The sequence below is a fragment of the Betta splendens genome, chromosome 4 (genome assembly GCF_900634795.4).
Source record: "Betta splendens chromosome 4, fBetSpl5.4, whole genome shotgun sequence".
In the NCBI taxonomy this organism is placed as follows: Eukaryota; Metazoa; Chordata; class Actinopteri; order Anabantiformes; family Osphronemidae; genus Betta; species Betta splendens.
This window is the reverse complement of record NC_040884.2, coordinates 23,884,661-23,906,439: the sequence shown is the minus strand read 5'-3', so window position 1 is coordinate 23,906,439 and position 21,779 is coordinate 23,884,661. Positions and strand designations below refer to the sequence as shown.

The 21,779-nt window shown below is 43.4% G+C and overlaps 2 protein-coding genes across 3 annotated transcripts; one reads left to right on the top strand and one right to left on the bottom strand.

Moving 5' to 3' along the window:
• Positions 1–123: 123 nt before the first annotated feature.
• On the top strand, positions 124–10,629 carry dpp9 (dipeptidyl-peptidase 9). 2 transcript variants are annotated; one of them, XM_029149542.3, is made up of 21 exons: positions 124–401; positions 2,226–2,316; positions 2,625–2,869; positions 3,986–4,098; positions 4,254–4,424; positions 4,555–4,723; positions 4,815–4,925; positions 5,143–5,271; positions 5,572–5,633; positions 5,719–5,819; positions 5,940–6,117; positions 6,316–6,475; positions 6,889–6,968; positions 7,225–7,395; positions 7,701–7,836; positions 7,927–8,072; positions 8,267–8,413; positions 8,610–8,762; positions 9,010–9,152; positions 9,253–9,364; positions 9,452–10,629. In XM_029149542.3, the coding sequence occupies exons 2-21, from the start codon at positions 2,261–2,263 to the stop codon at positions 9,542–9,544; spliced, it is 2,676 nt and encodes an 891-aa protein (XP_029005375.1). In that variant the 5' UTR covers positions 124–401; positions 2,226–2,260; the 3' UTR covers positions 9,545–10,629. The 2 variants fall into 2 exon arrangements, with proteins under 2 accessions (XP_029005375.1, XP_029005376.1); XM_029149543.3 differs by lacking the exons at positions 124–401; positions 2,226–2,316 and adding an exon at positions 3,479–3,562 and having other exon boundaries at positions 2,740–2,869.
• A 284-nt stretch (positions 10,630–10,913) lies between these two features.
• On the bottom strand, positions 10,914–13,590 carry LOC114854825 (angiopoietin-related protein 4-like). Its single transcript, XM_029149544.2, has 7 exons — positions 13,024–13,590; positions 12,823–12,933; positions 12,656–12,743; positions 12,195–12,308; positions 12,029–12,124; positions 11,655–11,948; positions 10,914–11,577 (listed from the first exon to the last, which is right to left on the bottom strand). Exons 1-7 carry the CDS (start codon positions 13,507–13,509, stop codon positions 11,408–11,410), a joined length of 1,359 nt encoding a protein of 452 aa, XP_029005377.1. The 5' UTR covers positions 13,510–13,590; the 3' UTR covers positions 10,914–11,407.
• Between the last annotated feature and the right edge of the window lie 8,189 nt (positions 13,591–21,779).

The window sequence follows — 21,779 nt, the reverse complement described above, 5'->3', positions numbered from 1 at the left end:
TGGATGCAGGCCAGCAGTATTTCTTCTTTCTCAAGTTTTAAAAAATGAATGACTAGTCCATAGACAAACATTTTTTTATATCTTATGTATTTTTTTGACAGTGCTACAAATTCATATATGCATTTCATTACAGGTTTCGTTACAAAAACAAAAGGAGAGCTTAATGAAATTTATTGGAATGAAATTGTGACGCGTTATATCCGGGTTAAAGGTTACGCTCCAGAAACGTTTGTTTCGTCAAGCTAGTTCCGCATTGTTAGCATATTAGCATCAAGCTATCGGTTCTATGGAGAGTACCCTCAGTTGGTGTCTGTCATTTACTTTTTCCATAGTTGTTGGTTTCAGCAGAGACGCCTCTTCACCTTGAGCGGGGAACCTTTTGCAGTGTTTGGGCACAACTTGTAAGCTAAAGATCAATATTTGTGCTTTTGTTTTAGATTTTTATGCATAGATGATGTATTATTAGGCTAGTCAACGACCCGTTCAATGGGTGGCTAACTGGCTAGCCGTGAAGCAAAGTTCCGACGGCAACACTCTAGGTCCTAGTTGTTTTAGATTTGTCAGCTGCAGTAGACCGTGCAGTGAGACGTGTTCTCGTCCGAAGGGGTGAGACTGCACGTGTACGTTCACGCTAGATTCATCGGCTAACGTGTCAAAAAATAATAAGAAAAAGTATTTGCCCCTGGTAAAAACTGTTTTACATAACCATGAGTTAGGGGCCAAAAAACGACGTGTAACGTTTAAAACTGAACGATCTCCGTATTACCTGTTCTAAAGAACCAATTACCTTTTATGAAAGTACTGCTTATGTGGTCTAGTACATCTGTGAACATGTACTACTGAAGTATTACATGACCATTACTGTCATGATTCTATCAGTAAATATTTTGACAGGTGTTTTATTCAAATATGACCCTCAATTATTCTTTAATGACAAACAAAAATTGACAAGACCATGACTATTTTTGTAATACCTAATTGTTGTTTTCTAGTAAAAGTTAGATTTTCTGACAGTAACAGATTGTTAACAAATTTGCTTAGGGCTTCAGTCTGTTGGTTGTGCAAAATAATACACAGTGCTACCTCTAATGAACTAACCAGACATAAGTTGTTTATTAACGTGTAGATGGTTGGCAATAAATTGTGATTTATTTTTCAAAACTTATTAATGAGGTATAATAAACACTGCAGATGTATTAAATACTAGCCTTAATACAAACCACCATACGCAAATGTTTACTGAAGTACAGTTGAAAACAGAAATCAAAAGTAGATGCACAAACAATAGTGATGAATGTACAACAAACCATTAGTTTTCTTTTTCAGCATATTTATTTGATTGTTACCAGGTTTTTACTTATTGAATAATGATTTTATCATCAGGATTCAATGAATGTTGGTGTTAAACAAATTAGGAGTCCTTCTACGGTACTTGCTATACATTTTTCAAGTTTGGCAACTATCTAGATGCTCACTTATGTCTCAGATGTTAAATACACACAAGACTGATCAGAAAAGCTAGGTCGAACAGGTAGCACATAGTTTGGAGTTTGGTTGACACATTTCAGTTATTGTGTGCATACACAACAAACCAAATTACGGAAACATTGTCAGGAGTAGATACAAATTATACAATGTATTATATTTAGCAATATATCAATGCAGCAACTCTAATCAGTTGCCTGTCAGATTTATACACATTCAATTTGTACATCTGTTTGATATCATGATATGGTTAAAGATTTCTGGTAAGGAACAAAAAAATATTAATATTTAATTAGGGTATGTTATGATACTGTTAAGTTTATTCTTGTCCCAGCAACAAAACAAAACTGTCCTACAGTAAAATGTGGAGGTACAGTGTAACATTTGCCACATTTATGACACAGACGCTGTGTTGCGTTGTGGGCTGAAGTGTCAGTCGAGCAACTGAGTCACAGATAGATAGACCCCATATTAGAACAAGTCAGCTGGAAGCGTGGTTGTGGAAGAACATCAGCTCCTTGATGAAGCAAAGAGATGTCTCTCCTGAGCACGGCCAATACTTCAGTAACAGCTTCACTGTTTATAGCTTCTCAGCATAGTTTAGATTACCTTGGATTTTTTGTTATTTGCAAATTTGTCTCTATAGTGTTTAGGTTATTTGTCAGCTAGAGCAGGTGCTGCTACTTTTCCTTTGGTTTTGTCCCTTTTAGCTCTTTCAACTTTAATCTTGGGTTTTACAGGGTGTAAGGTCTGGTCGAGGGTTGTTGAACAGTTAATGCACAAAGTAAAGAGGCTAAAAATTGAAGACAAAACAGAAGACGGCCAGGAAAGGTATGTGATTTGAATTGCTACAATCTCGTTATTACTGATCATCATAGATGAACCATTTTAACCATTTTGTGTTTCCTACCACAATAGCTTACAAACAATCAACCACCTACCACATTGTTGTATTTATTGTGCTAATATATTGCACATGTTTGTGTGTCTTGGTTTTCCAACATTTTTTTTCTGGAAAGGTCAATCAGCATTAGTGGCTTTGGGTAACTTAGATTAGTGTTCAACCTTTTACAGCTGTCATCTGTGTTTTTCATGTGGCTATTGTTTGAATACTGATCAGTCTTAATGCCTCTCCACAGCATCAGGGAGGCACTGGCAGGTATGACAGGGGTGAACGAGCTCTCGGACAGCACGGAAGTGGTGGAGATGGAGGACGTAAATTCCCTGCAGTTCCATGTAGAGAAGCACACGTGGGATGGCCTGCGGCAGATCATTCACAACAGCCGTAAGAACAGCGGCATAGTTATCAGCAAGGCGCCACATGACTTCCAGTTCATCCAGAAGGAAGAGGGCAGTCCGCATTCTCACCGCATCTACTACCTAGGTGAGCTAGGGGAAGTAAAAACTGGGTTCTAAAGAAATATATGCATGCTCAGTGATGAATAATGTGACGTTGTACAATGGTAAAGAGATACAACTTCGGTAATGTGGTTGTATTGTGTAGAGTGGATTTGGTCCCTTCTGAGGACACAGCTGGTGAGTCAATGTTTCTAGTCTGCAGTTAGTTCCAGTTTTATTCAGTGTTCAAATATCTGAAGTGAATCAAGTCATTGTGTTCTGGTAAAAAAAAGAATATTGATTTACTGCGGGTGAATTTTTCTGTTTTCATCTCTTAATGCTGTCATCCACAGAATTTCTCCAAAGTGGTTGCTCTTTTTGGCTCTCATGTCTCAAGCAGTTAGTCCTGGTGTGTGATGTAATTTTAAGCTTTATCAAGTGGTGGCTGCAAGAGGTGTGTGTGTGTAGACGCCTACTGAATTTGGACTTTACTTTGGGATGAGTAAAGGTTTGAATTACTGTGAAATTCAAGCCCAACACGAACTTGTTTAATTACAATTTAATTCAGCTGAGTGCTCTTTCTTCTCGGACTAGATAATTGAAACCCATCAGGTGCTGTTTCAGTGGTGAAAAACTTCTGCTTTCTTTTTTAAAGCTGATGTTTTGAACCAACGAGACGTAAGAGACTGACAGACAGAGGCCTCCCTGTGTATGAAAAGACATCTGTCTTTAACACTTGGTGTGTTGACTTATGTTATACTGTATTAAGCCTTATTTTAAACTAGACGATGAGATTGTGCAACCCTGAAACAGATCAATGTTAAGCAGCAGAAATCAGGTCATAGTACAATACTGGTCCATGTTTGTCTTCTTCTCTGGTTTAATAACTGGTTTATTCAAGGGCATGTAAACACACAAACTAGTACAAAAACCTCACTTTTAGCCAAAGCCCCCACTAACGGGTTCTAGTTAAGGTCCCCTGATTGAGTTGCTGATGTTAAACCCTAACTGTTTATAAATGTTAATGGTTATTAGAGATTTGCACCATTAAAGTGTCTGATTCTTCTTGGATAGTGAAGTAAATGTCTAGACTCCAGCCTTATTAAATTCCACTGTCATACTTTATTACCAGGCGCATACAAACTCCTCTCACCTCTTACAGGAATGCCTTACGCCAGCAGGGAAAATGCCTTGCTCTACTCAGACATTCCCAAGAAGGTCCGCAAAGATGCCCTTCTGGTTTTGTCATGGAAACAGATGCTGGATCATTTTCAGGTAAGGATTTTTTGCCTTTTTTCTTAATTATGGTCCTATTTTCATTGCCCTGAAGATCTATTAACAAAGGTAAATATATGTAGCTGTAACATTGTAACATCTTGGTATCATTTGTATCCATGCCCTGATAATCTATCTTTGACCCTTGACCTCAGGCCAGCCCTCACCATGGGGGTTTCTCCAGGGAAGAAGAGCTGCTACGAGAGAGGAAGCGCTTGGGGGTCTCTGGCATCACCTCGTATGACTACCATCGACCCAGTGGGCTCTTTCTGTTCCAGGCTAACAGCAGTCTGTACTACGCACACGATGGTGGCAACAGCTTTATTGTGAGTTAGAGAACTAAATGATTGTAAATCCTGGTTCATAGATGATATTTAAATGTTTATTATTAATTGGGTAGTTTTTTTTTGCCATTGCCTTCTTTTGAACAATGCTTTCACGCTGTGTTTTTCACAGACCTCTCCCATGAAACCTGTAGAGATTAAGAGCCAAAGTTCAGGCACACGAATGGACCCCAAGATCTGCCCCGGGGACCCAAACTTCATCGGCTTCATCAACAACAACGACATTTGGGTGACCAGCATTAAAACGGACGAGGAGAGGAGGCTTACTTTCTGTCACAAAGGTCAGGAATTAAACAGGTTTACTTCCTGATGCTTACCTACTGCTCTCAGTGTTTTCCACAGATGATTTATTGAGTTTTGTTTTTACTTTAGGTATTGATAACCCAAAAGAAGACCCCAAATCTGCTGGCATAGCCACTTTTGTCACACAGGAAGAATTTGATCGTTTCACTGGATACTGGTGGTCACCAGCTGCCCGAGAAGGTGAATATGATGTTATTGCCGTTGACTTTCCATTGACAAATACCATAATGAATGACCATATGAAACTTGATAACATTATGGGTATGTTAAGTGAAACATATTTCAAGCCTAAACTTCTCCTACGGGAATTTTGCAAACAAACAGTAAATCGTTGTACTGGTACATTGCCAGACAAATGATTATGATACCTGATTTCCTGGTTTCTTGTTTACTTCAGAACCAGGCGGTGGTAAGATTCTGCAGATTCTGTATGAGGAGGTGGATGAGTCTGAGGTTGAGGTAATTCATGTCCCATCTCCTGCTCTGGAAGAGCGTAAGACCGATGTCTACAGATACCCCCGCGCAGGTATCTATACGTCATTCACTTGATTTTTTTACTGGGATGTTGTAATATACATTCTTTTCAGAATGTAAATAAATAGTTATTAGTTGACTAAGTAAACTATCTATTAATAGGTGTCACTGCTGTAGCTTACTGTGCTCCAGCTACCACGTGCAAAACTGATTCACATTCACTTCCGTATCCTGGATATGACAGAAATTTAACTCACTGACTTATCATAACAATATGAAAACATTTGTGTAGTGTATATAGATTTGACTAATAATAATATTTTGTGAGTAACTCAGTTTTATTCATTTCTAGGTAGCAAGAATCCTGCTATTACTCTCAAATTGGCAGAAATCAGGACAGACAATGCTGGCAAAGTGAGTGCTTTTTCAATGTCATTCAAATATGTTGTTGTTTTGCTTGTATAGATGCAATAAACTAAACAATCTTTTTCTCCACCAGATTGTTAGCACACAAGAAAAGGAGCTGCCAGTGCCCCTCACAACACTGTTTCCCTCTGCTGAATATGTCACCAGAGCTGGATGGACGAAGGATGGCAGATAGTAAGTGTCATCTTTACTAGGTAGAAGAAACACAGCATGTGAAAACAAAGCCCCAAACCAAACACTGGCCTAATGCGTTACATGTCTCCCATCTACTGCTTTTTTTTCTTTATGTGTTAGTGCATGGGCCGTCATGATGCACAGAAGGCAGCAGCGTCTCCAGTTGGTCTTGTTGCCTCCATCGCTCTTCATTCCAGTGAATCAGGATGAGGCCATCCGGCAAAAGAGTCTAGAGGCTTTGGGAGACACAGTTCAGCCTTTTATAATCTACCAAGAGAGCAGTGACATCTGGATTAACGTGAGCCCCAGCACAACATCTGCCACTGTCCAATAGCATTAAACCTTAATTTTCCCAATTCCTTTGATGTCTGATTAAACATAGGTTTCTCATGCTAATCTAAATTCATTGTACAAGCATCTTGCTGTATTCTCAGTTTAAATTTTATACAAACGGTAGAAACATTTTTCTAACAGGACTGTTGTACATGTTCTGCAGGTACATGACATCTTCCATCCCTTCCTCCAAACCAATAATGATGAGATCACCTTCCTCATAGTAAATGAATCTAAAACAGGCTTCTGCCACCTTTACAAGATCACATCAGTTCTACAGCGAGGCAGCTATCACTGGGCCAAAGGCTACACTCACTCTGAAGGTAATGACATGTTGAAACCCTAAGCTTGTATCAGAGATTGAATTTAATGCTATAGACGAGACCATTTAATACTTAAACATAGAAGTAGCATTTAAGCCATAATTTCATTTCTTTGATAGATAATAATCTGTTTTTGTAATCATTTTGTCTGTCCCATCTTTTAAAGACTGAGATAAGTGAGTTTTGATCTTCATCACAAGCACAAAAAGAAACAAAGTTGTAGGAAGGTTCAGTGTTGGTTAGTTTTTCTAGAAAATCTGTTGAGTCAGTGCCAGGTGCAGTGCAAGTTGTTCTCATGGGACATGGAAGGCACAAATGTATAAACATGCAATAGCCCATTTAGTAAGCACTTATATAAGAGATAAAAGGTAAATAGAAGGATGTTAAAGTCCTATTTGCTCTCCTGTCATCAGATGATTTCAAGTGTCCGGTGAAAGAGGAGGTGGCGGTAACAAGCGGCGAGTGGGAGGTATTGGCCAATCATGGAGCAAAGGTAAAGCTGTGCCCACATACAGTACTCTGTGTTTAAGGGTAGCTGGTTTGTTACTGTGTCTCGTCTACATACTGACACACTTTTTACAAACTATGGTTACCAAATGCACCATTTTACAAACCCTGGAGTAAAATACATCAAAAATTAATATTCACAGGTGAATATAGGTGCACATAACCAGTGCAACTGAAGTGAAGTCAACAGAAGCTATATTCTGAATATTGGCCTTTCTACTTTCTCTCTGGTGTTTGTACAGCGTTCATCGAGCCCTCAGATTTGGGTGGATGAAAAAGCAAAGCTGGTTTACTTCCAGGGAACCAAAGACTCTCCTCTGGAGCATCACCTTTATGTGGTGAGCTACGATAAGCCGGGTGAAATCGTCCGACTCACCAAACCTGGGTTCTCCCACAGCTGCTCTGTGAGCCAGGTAACAAAGTGTAGTTTCCTTTAATAACCTAAAACTGTTTTTTTCTGAACGCATTCCAATGACACACTGCTCAGTAGTCCCACAGTGGGGAAAGTACGGATCAGAGAATACAGAGATAACAAATGCTGTGGATATTTAGTAGAAATTCACAAGATGGATACATCATCAACATGTCATGTGTTTTATTGCCTTTTAATTATTATTTCCATTTTTTGTATTTAAAAGCCCACATGGGTTTTAAATAAGATGTGTTTACCCTACCCTTACTAACTCACACATTTTGCATCTTTTTTTTTGCATCACAGACTTTTGACATGTTCATCAGTCATTACAGCAGCTTGACGTCTGCACCCTGTGTCCACATCTATAAGCTGAACGATGCAGACAGTGACCCGCTCCACAAGGAGCCACAGTTCTGGGCAAGCATGATGGAGTCATCTGGTACCTGTATTATTACTCATTTTAAATTCACCCCTATTCACTGACATATTTATGTGCGTAGATAATTGACTATTGCTTATTTGTTTCCAGCATACCCATTTGACTACACTTCTCCAGAGATCTTCAGCTTCACAGGAAAATCTGGCTTTGAGTTGTATGGCATGTTGTACAAACCACACAACTTGGTCCCTGGTAGAAAGCACCCCACAGTTGTCTTTGTTTATGGGGGTCCTCAGGTTTGAAACCTTTGTTTTTCTCAGGCCTTTGTGCAATACTTCCTCTGACCCTGCGTCTGAAATAATTAGTTAGTTTTACCTTCATTCCATTTGATAATCAAAGGTCATTTGATGGTGACCAGCTTTAAATCTGACGTATGAAGGAAGATATCATATTTGTTTTGCTTTGTGGTAAAAGTGGTTTTTGATTTCAGGTGCAGTTAGTGAATAATTCCTTTAAAGGAGTGAAGTATCTGCGTTTGAGCACGCTGGCGTCTCTGGGCTATGTTGTGTTGGTCATCGATGGGCGGGGATCCTGTCAACGAGGGCTCAAGTTTGAAGGAGCTGTGAAGGACAAAATGGTAATTATCATGAGTTGGTGCAAATGACTGAGATAAGCTTGTTTAGCTATTAGGGAGGTGCTTCCTTCTCTCTCCTAACTTTACAGATTTGTGTTGTGAAGCCTGTTGACGTCTAAAAACGTTGTTGTGTTTTTTTAAAGAAATGTTGTTTTCATATTTTATGAAAGATGAGATCTTCCTGTTGTCGTCCAACCAGGGTCAAGTGGAAATTGAAGACCAGGTGGAAGGTTTGCACTACATCGCCGACAAGTACAAGTTTGTGGACCTGACTCGTGTAGCCATCCACGGTTGGTCGTATGGAGGCTTCCTGTCTCTTATGGGCCTCATCCACAGACCCGACATCTTCAAGGTAAAAACCACTAGTATTTACCACTAAACTGGATCATTTCACAGTTGGTGCATGATCAAAAGAGAAGGGGTCATTACTGCAGTGTCAGTGTTTGTGTGTTTATCTGTTCAATTTCAACTGTTTTAACTCTCGATTGTTGTTCCCACAAACAGCCTGTTTCATCTGAAGGCCAAGCTTAAATTACAAAGGTTTGGTATTTAAGTCTGTTTGGCTTCCAGTTTATTGTTTATTGTGTTCATTTTTCTAGGTTGCTATTGCAGGAGCTCCCGTGACGTTGTGGATGGCTTATGACACCGGATACACAGAGCGCTATTTGGACACGCCTGATAAAAACCCGGAGGGATATGAGGCCTGTTCCGTTGCCCTGCATGTCAACAAACTCCCAAATGAGTAAGAGCAGTGCATTGTCCTGTTGCTACCTTGTATAACTGTACAGTTAACAGCATTTAACACAAATATACAGTTCAGCTAATGTCTCTGTTGAACGCAGGCCCAACAGATTACTGATCCTGCACGGATTTCTAGATGAGAATGTGCACTTTTTCCACACTAACTTCCTGGTGTCTCAAATCATTCGGGCTGGGAAACCATACAACCTGCAGGTTAGAGGATTTACTCATTAATATTGTTATTAATCGTAGTGTTATCAGATGTTTATTGATTGATTTGCTGGTTTCCTGTGTTTCTAGATTTATCCCAATGAGCGACACAGCATCAGATGTCCAGAGTCCGGTGAACATTATGAGATTATGCTACTGCACTTCCTCCAGCAGAACCTCTGATAAGCCTTTTACGCACACTGATCTTCCCTCTTTTACTCTCTCTTCCCTCCTGCTCTACTCTACCCTTCTTGTCCCCTCATTCACATTCCTCCATTTATTTAAGGCTGCATCTGTTTCTCTTATACTTGATTTTATTACAGGCTGAATGCAAGCTATGCCAAACATCACCTCACCTCAGCAGTTGTTCCTGTCTTAAAGGTGCTGCCTCATTTCAGCATCAATAAATCATTACAGGATTGATATTCAGATGTCAGAATAATTACTGTAAATAAAGTACATTTTACAAGAGGGACCACGGACTTGATACAATCAGAAAGGACCTTTCACTCATAATGAACAGTGAAGGCTGAAGCTTTCAGAGATTCTAGTAACAACTAATGAAAAAGAAAAACACCAAATTAAGATGTGATCTTAATGATCGTTTTAACAGCAAAGTAAAAAGAGACTAACAGACTGGCTACATTCAGCTTTGTGTGAGCTTTTCTCTTTGTTTGTGTGGAGCATGCGTAGTAATGTTAGTTTCTTGTTTCTGTGAATGCTGGAGAAGTTCTAATTGTAAAGCTCCATGAGCAGCCAGTCAGTCTCTTAACCCTTTTTGTCACCTTCACTTGTTTTGAAGCTGTGCTTTTGTGAGGGTGTAAAAAATGTTTTGTGTAGTAATAACATCTACAAAAAATGACAGCACATTTTATTGTTATTAAAGTATTTTATGGATTCTTATGCATTGAGAAAAGGTAGACCTATGTAGCGACCCGTTGCTGTCTCACTTTGTCGCCTGCTTTGATTTTCTGAGAGCTTCGCTTTCTTCTGCTGCTGAGGAATTTTGCACTTCTTACATATTTGCCTTGGTGCCAACGAACTAAACTATGTTATGACACAATTGTTGGCAGTCTGAGGTGCCTTGCAAGAGCTTACAAGGGCCTGCTCATATAGTATATATCAGGGAATCTGTCTGAGGACCTATGACAGTAAAATGCCTTGTTACACGTGCGTCTTCTGACCATTTGTACAATGAGCCTCTATGACTTGTAAACAAATAAATGTACTATCGGATAATAAGGAAATAAACAGAAGTGAAGAATTGATTTCATCTTCTTGCCAAGTCAATTGCATTGTTTAAAAGAATTTCAAACTGTTTTTAAGGGGAGGAAGCTAATATCTCAGTTAAGTTTACAGCCACAGCCAGCCTCAGCTTTAAATGCTCAGTGTGCAGACAGTGTGAGTTAGAAACGTTCATACTGATGTCATTCGTGTAGTAATGATGTTGGTTCGTGCGCTTTGGAAGTGACATATTTACACCTGTTTGCTCAACTTACTTCATGTGTATTGTCATTTATATTAACTGAAAAAAATCAGTTTGAAATCTGAACAAACTGCCAATCATTGTTGCATTTTATTGTTATATTATTTATCTATTCACCTGATTGGTTGTACTGTGTTTTTACACCAGCAGGGGGCGATGATGCTGTAGCGACATCGACTCTAATTTACAGTAAACGAACTGCTTTACGACAAGACGCTCTGCTTTTGTATTAAACTATACAAATTATTGCCTCTTTAATGAAAAAGCTTTTACAGACATTTTCAAACACTTCATACAAAATGTTTCTATAAAAGTTCGAAGACAACACTATACAACTGTACATGGCTTATGTACAACATAAACACATACAAAACGAGATTAAATAAAACCCTTATAAAGGGACAGTCATGCTGTCAATATGACACTCAGACGATAGCCGTCATATGCTGTAGCATAGACATATGCACCAGGAGAGACACAGTCATCAGTCCTTTAGTAGTTCAGCAGTTCACTTTATAAATAACGAGTCCTCCGCTCGGTCCCTTGCGACGGCGATGAGCTCATTGCTTCACTGCTGCGGGCGCCACCTTCAGAACCGTGGTCCTCAGGGAGTAGTTCCTGTCCCAGAACATGGCCTGCCTCCTGACCTGCCGTCTCCGGAGCTGGCTCGGCCTTCTGGGGTATCTACCGTTGAGGTTGGACTCGCCGCAGCTGCTGAACCACCAGCCGCCTGCAGCAACGGGAGGCGTTTGGTTGGTTAAACGGCGCCAGCGGCTTCCTCGGTGCCAGGCTTGAAGCCCGTCCTACCTGAGAGCAGCTGGGCACAGCTGACGTCGGCCGCGAGGTCGTTGTCGCTGTCGGCCGTGGAGAAGGGGACCCCGGAGGCGCCCGTGCTCAGCGCTCCCCCCCGAGGCCCAGACGGAGGCTCCTGCTCCTGCTCCTGCTCCAGGTGCAGGGCGAACTTCTCCTCCTCTCCGTCCACTTGGACCCGGTAGCGGGCCGCCTGCTGCGCCCCGGCCCGATCGGACAGCTCCACCTGCAGAACGTAGCCGCCCTGTTTGGTGACGGAGTGGATGTTGTCCAGGCCCAGCCAGAACTCACCTACAGCACGGGGAGGCGCCACAGTCAGTGCTGTGTCTACAGGTCATGCAGTGACTTACTGCTACAGTACAGGGCCCCACCGTGAAGGCTGCCGAAGCCTTTCTTGTAGCTCTCCCACTGCTGGTTGAAGTTCTGGGATCCGTCCTGACGCTTCTGGATGACGGTCCATCCGCCTTCTGTATGAAGCACAGAGTAATTGATGACTCCTGTGATGCAAGAACCACTCACCTGCAGTGTTCCACTCACCTGCAGTCATTTCACAGAGGACGTTGACGGGTTTGGAGGCCTCGGGCTGGATGACGTAGACGCCGCTGGCTCGCTGCCCCTGTACAAACAGGTCATGGCAGTCTCTGGCCAAGCCTGGAAACAGCAGAGCGGACGATCCTCGTCAGGAAACCTCAAGTTGTCTGTTGCTCAACTGTTATTCACTCATACATCTGTCTTCCATACATTTACGCCCTAAGACACGGTGTAGGTGCTCACGCTGCCTGATCTTTGCACCGTGTGTGAGCCGATCTGCCAGCGAGTCATGGATTATAAATGCAGGTGCAAAGGTAGAAGACGTCTCATTGGCCTCATTGGCTTCGGGGGAGACGCCGGGTGCTGCAGCTGTGACTAACTCTGACATCTAGCCTGGTGTCGGGTACCTACGAGCTGAGCGCGTGACGGTGGGATGAGTCGTTCTCCTGGCTGTGACTCACTCCTACCTGGCGTGGCCGCGCTCTGCTCCGGCTCTCCCTTCAGCGCCGTCTCGTCGTCTCTGCGTCGGTGGGACTTGACTCTCCTCTGGGCCACCTGGCGGAAGCACACAGGCGGTTACGGTTACGGAGCGGCCGGGCTGCTGGCGGCGCCGCCGCTCCGCAGCGTCGCTCACCTTGCTCTGCAGCGCCTGCAGGTGCAGGCTCTGCTTCTCCAGCTTGTCCTGCTGCTGCCTGATCTTGTCCACCAGCTGGTCGATGCGTCGGTTCTGAGCCGCCACCAGCCTCTGCAAACAGCATCAGTGTGCGTTTGTTGTTATCTGAGGATCAGGAGGTGTAACTGCATTGTCCATCAGCTGATCAGGGCTCCCTCTCACCTGGATCAGCAGCACTCCTGAGTGGTCGCTGTCGTTGGTGTCCAGCGCTGGCTCCGCGAGCACCTCCTGCACCTTCTCCTCCAGCTTGCCCATCCTGGAGTGGATGTCGTCGCTCTCCTTCCTCACCTCGTCCACCCTGGCCCTCACCTCCTCTGCCAGCTGAGCGGCCGCCTCTGCCCTCTCCTCCGCCTCCTCTCCTCTGGCCTCCAGAGCGGCGCCTTGCTCCTGCTGCCGCCTCTGCAGCTCGGCCACTGTGTTGTTGAAGGCCTTCAGCTTGGTGTTGACGTCCCTCATCTGGGCTTTGGTCTTGTCCACGTGCTCCTTCAGACCCTGGCCCAGCTGCAGGAGGCCGTGGGCCACCACGTTCACGTCGTCCCAGGAGGCGTGCTTCTCCCGGCCTTGGGCGGGTTTCCTGTCGGAGGGGAACCCGGAGCCGGCGTGGACCATGATCGTTAGGAGGAGGATGAGGAGCTGTGGCGTCTTCATCTTCGTTTGCTCTGAGAGTCCGCTTCACTAGAACGCTGACGTCTCTGTGTGGGCTGCGTGCTGCTGAAGCGCATTGTGAGGCTTTTATAGCGGCGCTGCAGCAGAGGTCTCCTGTGATTGGCTGCTGGAGCGTGGAGGAGGCGTGGAAAGCCTTTTATGGCTAGAAGCCTTAAGGGGACTTGGACCATGATGCAATGGGACGCCTGAATTACTTTTTAAACACAATGCAGGGACTGAGCACAAGTTATTTTTTAAACTCAAACTAAACTTTAACACAATTGCACAGGTTTGCATGAGATGTGACCTCCATAGTCTAATTTGCCTCTGATTAGACCAATAATTGAATAATAAATAGTTAATTTTTATCCAGCCAATTGATTATAAAACATTATTAGTAATTAAATAAAAGTCTGTTCAGCTGTAACTCACTGATTTTCTTTGATTTGGTCTCATAATGACATTTACAGCTGGTTTCAAGGTCCCAAAAAAATCTACAATTTTGTTTGCGAAACAACCAAAATATGAATGAAGATGATATGAAAGTGGATTAAAGGCAGTAAACCTGTACAGTCAATGTGCTCAACAGTGTCAACAGGTCACAGAGGAGCCGACTGGTCGCTCATCGTCAGTACCAGTCCTCAACGCTGGAGTGTGAGAAGTAGGGGAAAGTTCAAGCTTCAGGCTTTTTTACACTCATTCCTGACGACAAAATCCGACATTCACGCACACTCCCTCACACAAAGCCAGACACAAGGCACGTGTTGTCCTGATGAGGTGCAGATGACATACCGAACACCACAACACACCCTTTGGGATTATTCACGCAGAGAACCTTAAAAGGGAAGGTTTCACTTTTATTTCTTGAGTAAATGGAAAAAATTAAACAGCTCTAATGTTTAGAGAGTATAAATAAAAGGACTATCTTACTTCCCCATCGAGTCACACTGAAACTAGAGCACTGAAACTCAACTGAAACAGTTATTAAATATTAATTCAGATGGATTTGTTGCATGGCGTCTCACACGGTTACAAAGTACAGATAAGATAAACACAGCTATAACTAACACTGGCACATTTAAACCAGGGGGACTGACCTCACGTCTGACTTCCTAATTTAGCTTGTGGACTGATTCTCGACTCTCAGCCTTTTACATAATGGCTCCTCAGGGGACTTTTACCTTTGGCGTCATGAGGCTGGACCGATCACGCCGCCGCTCCTGCGTGCGTTCTGCACGTCGCCTCGGCCTCGGGCTCTGAGCCGACGTGAGGCCGAGCACTGGGAGCCAGACGCTCGTCAGCTGTTTCACTACAGGCCCAGTCTGAGGACACACTGTCCCACCTGTACACGAGGTTGTACTCGGACGCCCATGTTTGTACCGGGGCAGTTACAATAACAGATAAGAGAATAGAAATGTTCTCAAGGGAAAAAAATATTTAAGTTTATAGTGGGGAGATTTTAGGATGTAATAAATTAAACTGATCTGCTTTTAGTCTGTAATGCTGAAAAAGCTGCAGTTTATTTCAGATCTCAATTCAAAATAAATATGGTCTTTATTTCCTGGTGCCTTGTCACTGATTAGAAGGATCTGATTGTTGTTTTCATTCTCACTGAGCAAAATACTGTAACGAACTGTAGCAAACAATAAATCTCATTTCAATGGATGAAAAGCCGTTTTTATGGGCCTCTCTCTTCTGAGGCAGTAAATGTGACACACTCACTGTATTGAGGAGGAGTGTGGGTCAGCAGAGCGGAGGCCTTTCCCACAGGAGACCGGGTTTAGGCAACAGTCTTCAATTAGACACAGTCTTGTTGTGTTATTTAAGCTCCATTTGTAACAGAACCAGAGTGACGTCAGGGCGCTTCCCATCTGTCCTATTCATATTAATACGTGCATCATCTTAAGCAACGGGGTCCATTTCTCATCATCACCCTTGTGTTTTTCCACTTAACTTCTGTACCTTCTCCTCTAAGAGACTGGCACATATCAAATGAGAGAAGTGAACAGGAAGTAAAGTTATTCCATTATGCGTCCCATCTGATCTGCACATGTACAGTACATGTGGGGGTGGGTGGTGTTTAGGAACCAGTGGGTTAGTGTGTGAAAGGTGAGGGGCTGTCACGTGTCTGGTATGTTGCATCAGCCCCACGGGCGCAGAAAATAAACCTGGGCCTGCGTTTTGCATCAGGCGTAACAGCTGGAGAGGACAGACGGGCGGCACAGAGGGTTTGATCCTTAACCTCCAGTCGGTGCAGTAGTTATCAGCCACGCGCACAAACAGGAAAACCACTGCAATTAGCAAAACACACACCAGTCACAATCGCTCTGTTTATAATGGATGGAGCGCTATCAGTCACTAATAGTGTTATAATCTCACTGACTTAATTACTAATGCTTACTAATAAGACTACAGAATCAGGGAGGCAGCTCATACAAATGAACACGTCTGTCTGTTCAACACAAAGCTCACTAATACATGTCTGTTTGAGTTCAATCTACACAGAAGCTAAAAAAATGCAGCATGAAAAAAATGAATGAACATTTTTTAAATTGTAGCAACTCGTGTGTAAAGTCATAATCATCAATCGTCTAAACTGTCATGAATCGTTTTTTTTCAGACAGTGGATGGATTTCCTCGCATCTGGCTCCGTTCCTGCTCCTCTGTTTTTGTTTTGTTGTGTTTTACAGTGAGTGGAGGTTGTTGAGTCTGTTTGGCCGGGGAGGAAAGTGTGTGAAAGGTGGCTCCTCACAGCTCCGTGCTGATGTCACGCCTCTTCATTAAAAGCAGCTGTTTATACACAATTCAAAGGTTGCTCCTCCGTCCATTCACTTCCATCACGCGACCTTTTACCCAGATTCCTCGCTCACGCAGCATCTGCATCCTCGTGTGGGACCTGGTGCCTTTTTGTTGCTACTACGCTGCGCTGCCGTGTGCACTTTAACCCAGAAAGCAGAGCCGTGTCCCCCGTGGCATCCACACTCTGATCAAAGGGAGTCGCACAGTGAGTCAGAGGTCGCTGGGTGTTAACGCTGGTAAACACACACATGAAGAGGTTTAGCTGAATAAATCAGATAAGTTTGGTTGAGTAAAATAAAAGAGTTTACTTTGAAACCAGAGGATGTGGAAAGAAATAAGGAGCTAATGAGTAATTTTCTGATTAAAGGACTGGGTGGTACTGTAATTTTCTCTGTCAGTCGTTGGTTAATATGATAACAGTGACTTTGTGACTTGGATGTTAAATGTAGTAAACGGTGTTCCCAGTTGTACTCTGCTCCTGAGATTTGACGCTTGATACTAATGTTGAAGGAATGACTAACACGACGGCCGTCACTGGTTTGTGCTGAGTTCATCACCGGTGAAGAACATGCTCAGATTAAAGCGTGGGTCTCAGCATTGCTGGTGTGATGCTGGCGTAAGAATCAGACTGTTTATTTTGAGTCCAGACGCTGTGAATTCGGGGCTGAAGGCTGGGTGTGTGGAGCAGCCGCTTCAGTGGGAGCCTCCTGACGAGTTCAGGCTCCATCTTTGAGCCGCTGCCTGTGTTCAGCCCAGCTTCCTGCTCCCCATTCACATCAACTGCAGACCTTTGTAGCCCAGAGGTTGTGTTTGTGTCGGTGGCGTAGCTTAATGCACTTTTGCACGGACTCTGACCTTCCTCTGGGTTCTAGGTCTGCTCTGATCTTTGCCCAACATGTCAGGAAACGAGATATCAAAGTTACGTACTTTATAAAACCTCAGTTTGGACTGGATTATAAATAACTTGCCAACCTTTGACCTGTTCCTGAGAATAACCCCCCGCCGACCTCTCTGCTGCTGCGCGGTGGACCTCGGTTTCAGGCTACGCGTCTGTTTGCTCACGCGGGGCTTCAGCCGGGCGCTGACCTGCACCCTGCGCCCACCTCACACAGCGCTCTCCTTGGCCTTGACCTCGGCTGTGACACAGGTCTGGCTTCTGTCTCACACGGGTCCCCTTTCACCCAGAAACAAGGGAAGCCCTGCACGGGTCCAGCTGAGGAGGGAACACATGTTCAACACGCAGGACACGAGCCTTTAACCACGTGTGCAGAGGTTATGTTTGACGCTTGTTTTCTGTTTTCTGCCTCAGATCATAATGTTAATGTTTTACATTTTGACAGTAGTATCAGTCTGTGCTCCATATATGATTCCAAGAGCAGCTGAGAGCACGGTCCAACTTGTGACACCCCAGGGAAACACCTATTTTTCACAGTTCCTCATTCTTAACTGAGCAGCTGCAGCTGTGTGTTTGAGTGTTTAAGTTATGAACTGTCACTTTAAGTATGAACACGAGCTGCAGACACATTTTCTACCTTCTTTCTGAAGCCCACTTTCCTCCTCCACGGCCTTGAGACTAATTCAGACGTGTTTATGGCTGCATCCTGTTTGGTTTGCCACATTTCTGCCAGTGCCTCTGGACTTTGATGCGACCCAGAGCTGATGGACAGGCCTTCTCCTCTCCCCCTCCTGTCAGAACCACTCGGCGCTCAGCAGGGAAATTGCTTTATGAGTTATTGTTCTGATAAAGTCCTGCTAGTGTTTGGCCTCCAACTTTGTTTTTCCTCCCTGCTCGGTCACGATGTGCAAAGGTCTTATACTATCAAGATTTACTCACAACCTGCTAGTCGTGGCTCAGACCCGCTGAAACAGTACAGCAGACTTCAAATCCTGAAATCTCCCAGTAAATGAGAGATAATAGATTGCAGAAGTGAGAGGTCAAACACATGGACACACAGATAAGGTGTGAAATGACATCTGGGGCACATGGCAGTTAAGAGAGAGAGAGTTGCTGGAAGAAAATTATCATCTTACTTTAAAAATGTCAAAACTAATGTGAGAACTCTGCCTCGGCCGGTTCACATGTGCAGCATCAGTTTCATCTCCGTGTAGGAGTCAGATGGCATCCAGATTCCTGGAGCAAAGCAGCAGGACCTTCTTCAGTGAGGGTCAGCGGCCGTCACATGTTCCGTAAGCGTGACTCCAAATCACACTGATACAAAAGCCCACTGCAGATAAAGTAATGTATGCGCCGCTGAAACAAAAAAAAACACTGATAACGGCAGTGACATGAATACAAGACGTTACCAAGTGATGAGCAACTGGACAACACTGACTTTGTCTGTGCTTCAGTCTGGAATAAAAACCAACAGACTCACAGCAGCCGCCCTTTAACTCTGGCAAGAGGAGCGCTTCAGCTCTGGGGTTTATTCCACCATGTACTGAGGCTGTTATTTAATAATACAGCATATGAAGCAGTGCACAGCATTTGGTGTGGGTTTTATATCACTGCTAAAACACCTCAGTTGGCTTCTTTAAGTCCAAACAGTTTTTTGAGGATAACATCACTGTTGTTGGACTTCTCACATTTGCCTATTCTGCAGTTTTAAACGGTGCAGTGAGGCTGGTTTTCGCTGACGCAGGTAAAAACGCGGCTCACTGCGCAGAGGACGAGGGCGGCTGCACGTCTCCAGGGCCTGATGAAACCGACCTTCTGTGCTGGAGGTCAGACTGACTCGCAGGAAGGAGAAGTCATAAGGAGTTCTCTGTTCAGCGACTTCCTCCATCTGTACAGTGCATCAAAAAAATATCCTGCTTGTCGTCACGGTTTGTTGTGCGACTCTCGGTGGGAGGAAAACAGCTTGGCGTTAACGCTCAGGTTCCTGCAGCAACAACAAAACAGAGGCGTGAAAAACCACCTCAACTGAACACGAATGTGGAGAAGACGGTACTTCTCAGCAAAACAAATAGAGAAAAGATGCGGGGCTTATTCCTCTTTTTGGATGACATTTGACCAACCACTGTAGTTTCAACATTTCACACACCATCAGAGGAAGCTTTAATCACTGAGAATAGTCTGAGGCTCATGTTTGGTGTCGGTTTCTCCAGGGTGAGTTACTCTGAGCTTTAAACTGTTGAACCCGTCGCTCCTTCCTGGGTCAGTGACTGGATGCGGTGTTTCCACAGTAAAGCGTTGATCTTTCATTTCATGCATAAGCCGTTCCTGCAGGGACACGACGACCTGCCGGCACCTGCATTGTCCACGGTGGTCACCGGAGGAACAGGCCTTCCTGTCCGACGCCCAGCACAAAAAGAGGCCATGTCAGCTTGTCTTAAATCTGAACTGTGGGTGAAGTTTGTTTTTCAGGATGGTACAGTATCATACTGAGTTTATTCAGAGGCTTCAAACCTTCGCAGCCAAAGTGTCTGAATTATGTTATCAGGAGGCAGTGAATCCGCCTTCAGAAACCACATAATGAATTCATTTAAAGTCTCTTCCCATGTTTGCATGGAGCTTCCTCAGTGTTTCCTTCATGTGTCACAGCAGGTGGTCGTCCACTATGTGGAAACACCTTTCCTCTCAGAGAACAGAACTTAAGGAGCTTCCTGTGTTTTTAGTGGTTTTTAGCCGTGATGGTCTCTTTTTACTACTGTTTTGTAAAAGCTCATCGTCCTCACAAGGAACAAAATCCCTCAAAATCATCCTGTTGTAATACAACATTCTTCCTTATTGCTTTTTTTTATAAGATATCAAATATATAGTTTCTTTTAAATAATATAATGAATAAATACTATATTTCTTTTTTTCCTTGTTTGATGAGGCTAAATTAAGTAAAGTCTTTATTTGAAGTTACTTTTTTTTTCCTGTTTTAGTATTACATGTAGCTGTGTGATAAAGTGGAACTGTGATACCTTCAAAAATCAAGCTTAGCTCAGCAGTATATAATTAATAACGTATTATAAATGAGGAACTTCCAAAGGTTTTAAATAGTATGTAAATATACAGAATCCCTTTAAAATAATAATACACAAACACATATACAAAGACAAAATAAACAGAAACACCTCATAAATACTTGAAGTTGAAGAACTGTTGTTCCAGTCAATGACACAAAGAGAATTCCGATGCATTCCCCATGAAATGCATTTAACGGGAAAAAGAAATTGCTTCAGCTGGAGGCAGTGTCAGGGTCCCACTCGTCAGACCAGGGACCAGTCTCGGCTCGTCCTCTAACCACGCCCTCTCGTCTGGGCCACGCCCACTCCCGGTTTCGTTGAACTCACCTGTACCTGCCCTCTTCCACTACTTGTAAACCTGCCGCTGTGAGTCAGTCCTTGCTGGTTCATCCCTTTGTTGTTTTCCCTTCCCCTTCACCCCAGGGCCTGTTAAGCCTGGGTTCTGTTTTGCCTTGGGCTTAACTTTGTGGCCATGCCTTGTGTTAATGCCTTGTTAGCCACGGGTTGTATTGTCACGGCAGACGTGCGATGATTGTTAGCCATGTGCCAAGCCATGTGTGTAGTCAAGGTCCTGGATGGAGTTTAGTCATATGTTTAGTGTCAAGTCAAGGTTTGTGCAGGGTCCAGTCATATGTGTAGAGTCAAGCCAGGTCATGTTATGGGCAGAGTCAAGGCCTGTGTAGAGCCCTGTCCCCCCACAGTGCCCCTATGTTCTGTCCTCGTGGCTTAATGTTTCTCTGTCTTTTTGTTTTGAAGGAGTGTTTAGGTTTTATCTGTTCTTGGATTCTTTCACTAGATTATTTTATTTTTTGTCAAGTCTTGTTTTCCCCAACCCTGTTTACCTCCACAGCTCTGATTGGGTCCAAAGGACATTCATGGATGCGATCCACCAACTTGTGTGGCGAATGGTGACAGGCAGTGGAAACTAAATAAAAGCATTCCTGATTCTGTTACAGTTTATGTGGTTTTACATAGAAACAGATGCCGCATATTAAACTAAATAGTGATCTAGGTTTTCTTAATTACTCTTTATTTGGTTCAGGCAGACCGTTCTTTGTCTTAATGATGCCCACACAACATCAGTGTAACTAAAACGTGTGTCTAACCTAAAATCAAGGAGCAGAGGTGAACAAGAGAAAAGAGACAAACTGTTCCACAGCTGAACTGTCGAAGCGTTGCAGAAGAAAAAAACTCTAAAGCTTTTCATTCAACACACGACAGCGTCATCAGCTGTTGGAAGGCAGACAGTGCAGCTCATGAAGCCCCACCAGGATGCAGACGTCTGGCTGTTAGTGGAATAACAAGCAAAGTGGGCAACTGTTTAGTTTTACCGATAACACATAATTTGATGTTAATGTCATTTTATAAATTTTAGGTTTTGTGGTCCGCCAACTCGTGGCTATATTTGTATATACCTATATATATAATTAACAAATGCTGCTTTTAACTAATTTTTGCTCTAATTATCTCTACCAATTAAACCACGGAATGTATAAGTGTATTCTCGACAGTTTGGCGCC

Coding starts and splice junctions, on each gene's coding strand:
- dpp9 (XM_029149542.3), top strand. CDS start 2,261: ATGCACAAAGTAAAGAGGCTAAAAATTGAAGACAAAACAGAAGACGGC. Junction 6,476..6,888: donor AGGCTACACTCACTCTGAAG/GTAATGACATGT, acceptor TCCTGTCATCAG/ATGATTTCAAGTGTCCGGTG. Junction 8,763..9,009: donor ACAGACCCGACATCTTCAAG/GTAAAAACCACT, acceptor TCATTTTTCTAG/GTTGCTATTGCAGGAGCTCC.
- LOC114854825 (XM_029149544.2), bottom strand. CDS start 13,509: ATGAAGACGCCACAGCTCCTCATCCTCCTCCTAACGATCATGGTCCAC. Junction 12,125..12,194: donor CCTCTGTGAAATGACTGCAG/GTGAGTGGAACA, acceptor TGCTTCATACAG/AAGGCGGATGGACCGTCATC. Junction 11,578..11,654: donor CTGTGCCCAGCTGCTCTCAG/GTAGGACGGGCT, acceptor CCGTTGCTGCAG/GCGGCTGGTGGTTCAGCAGC.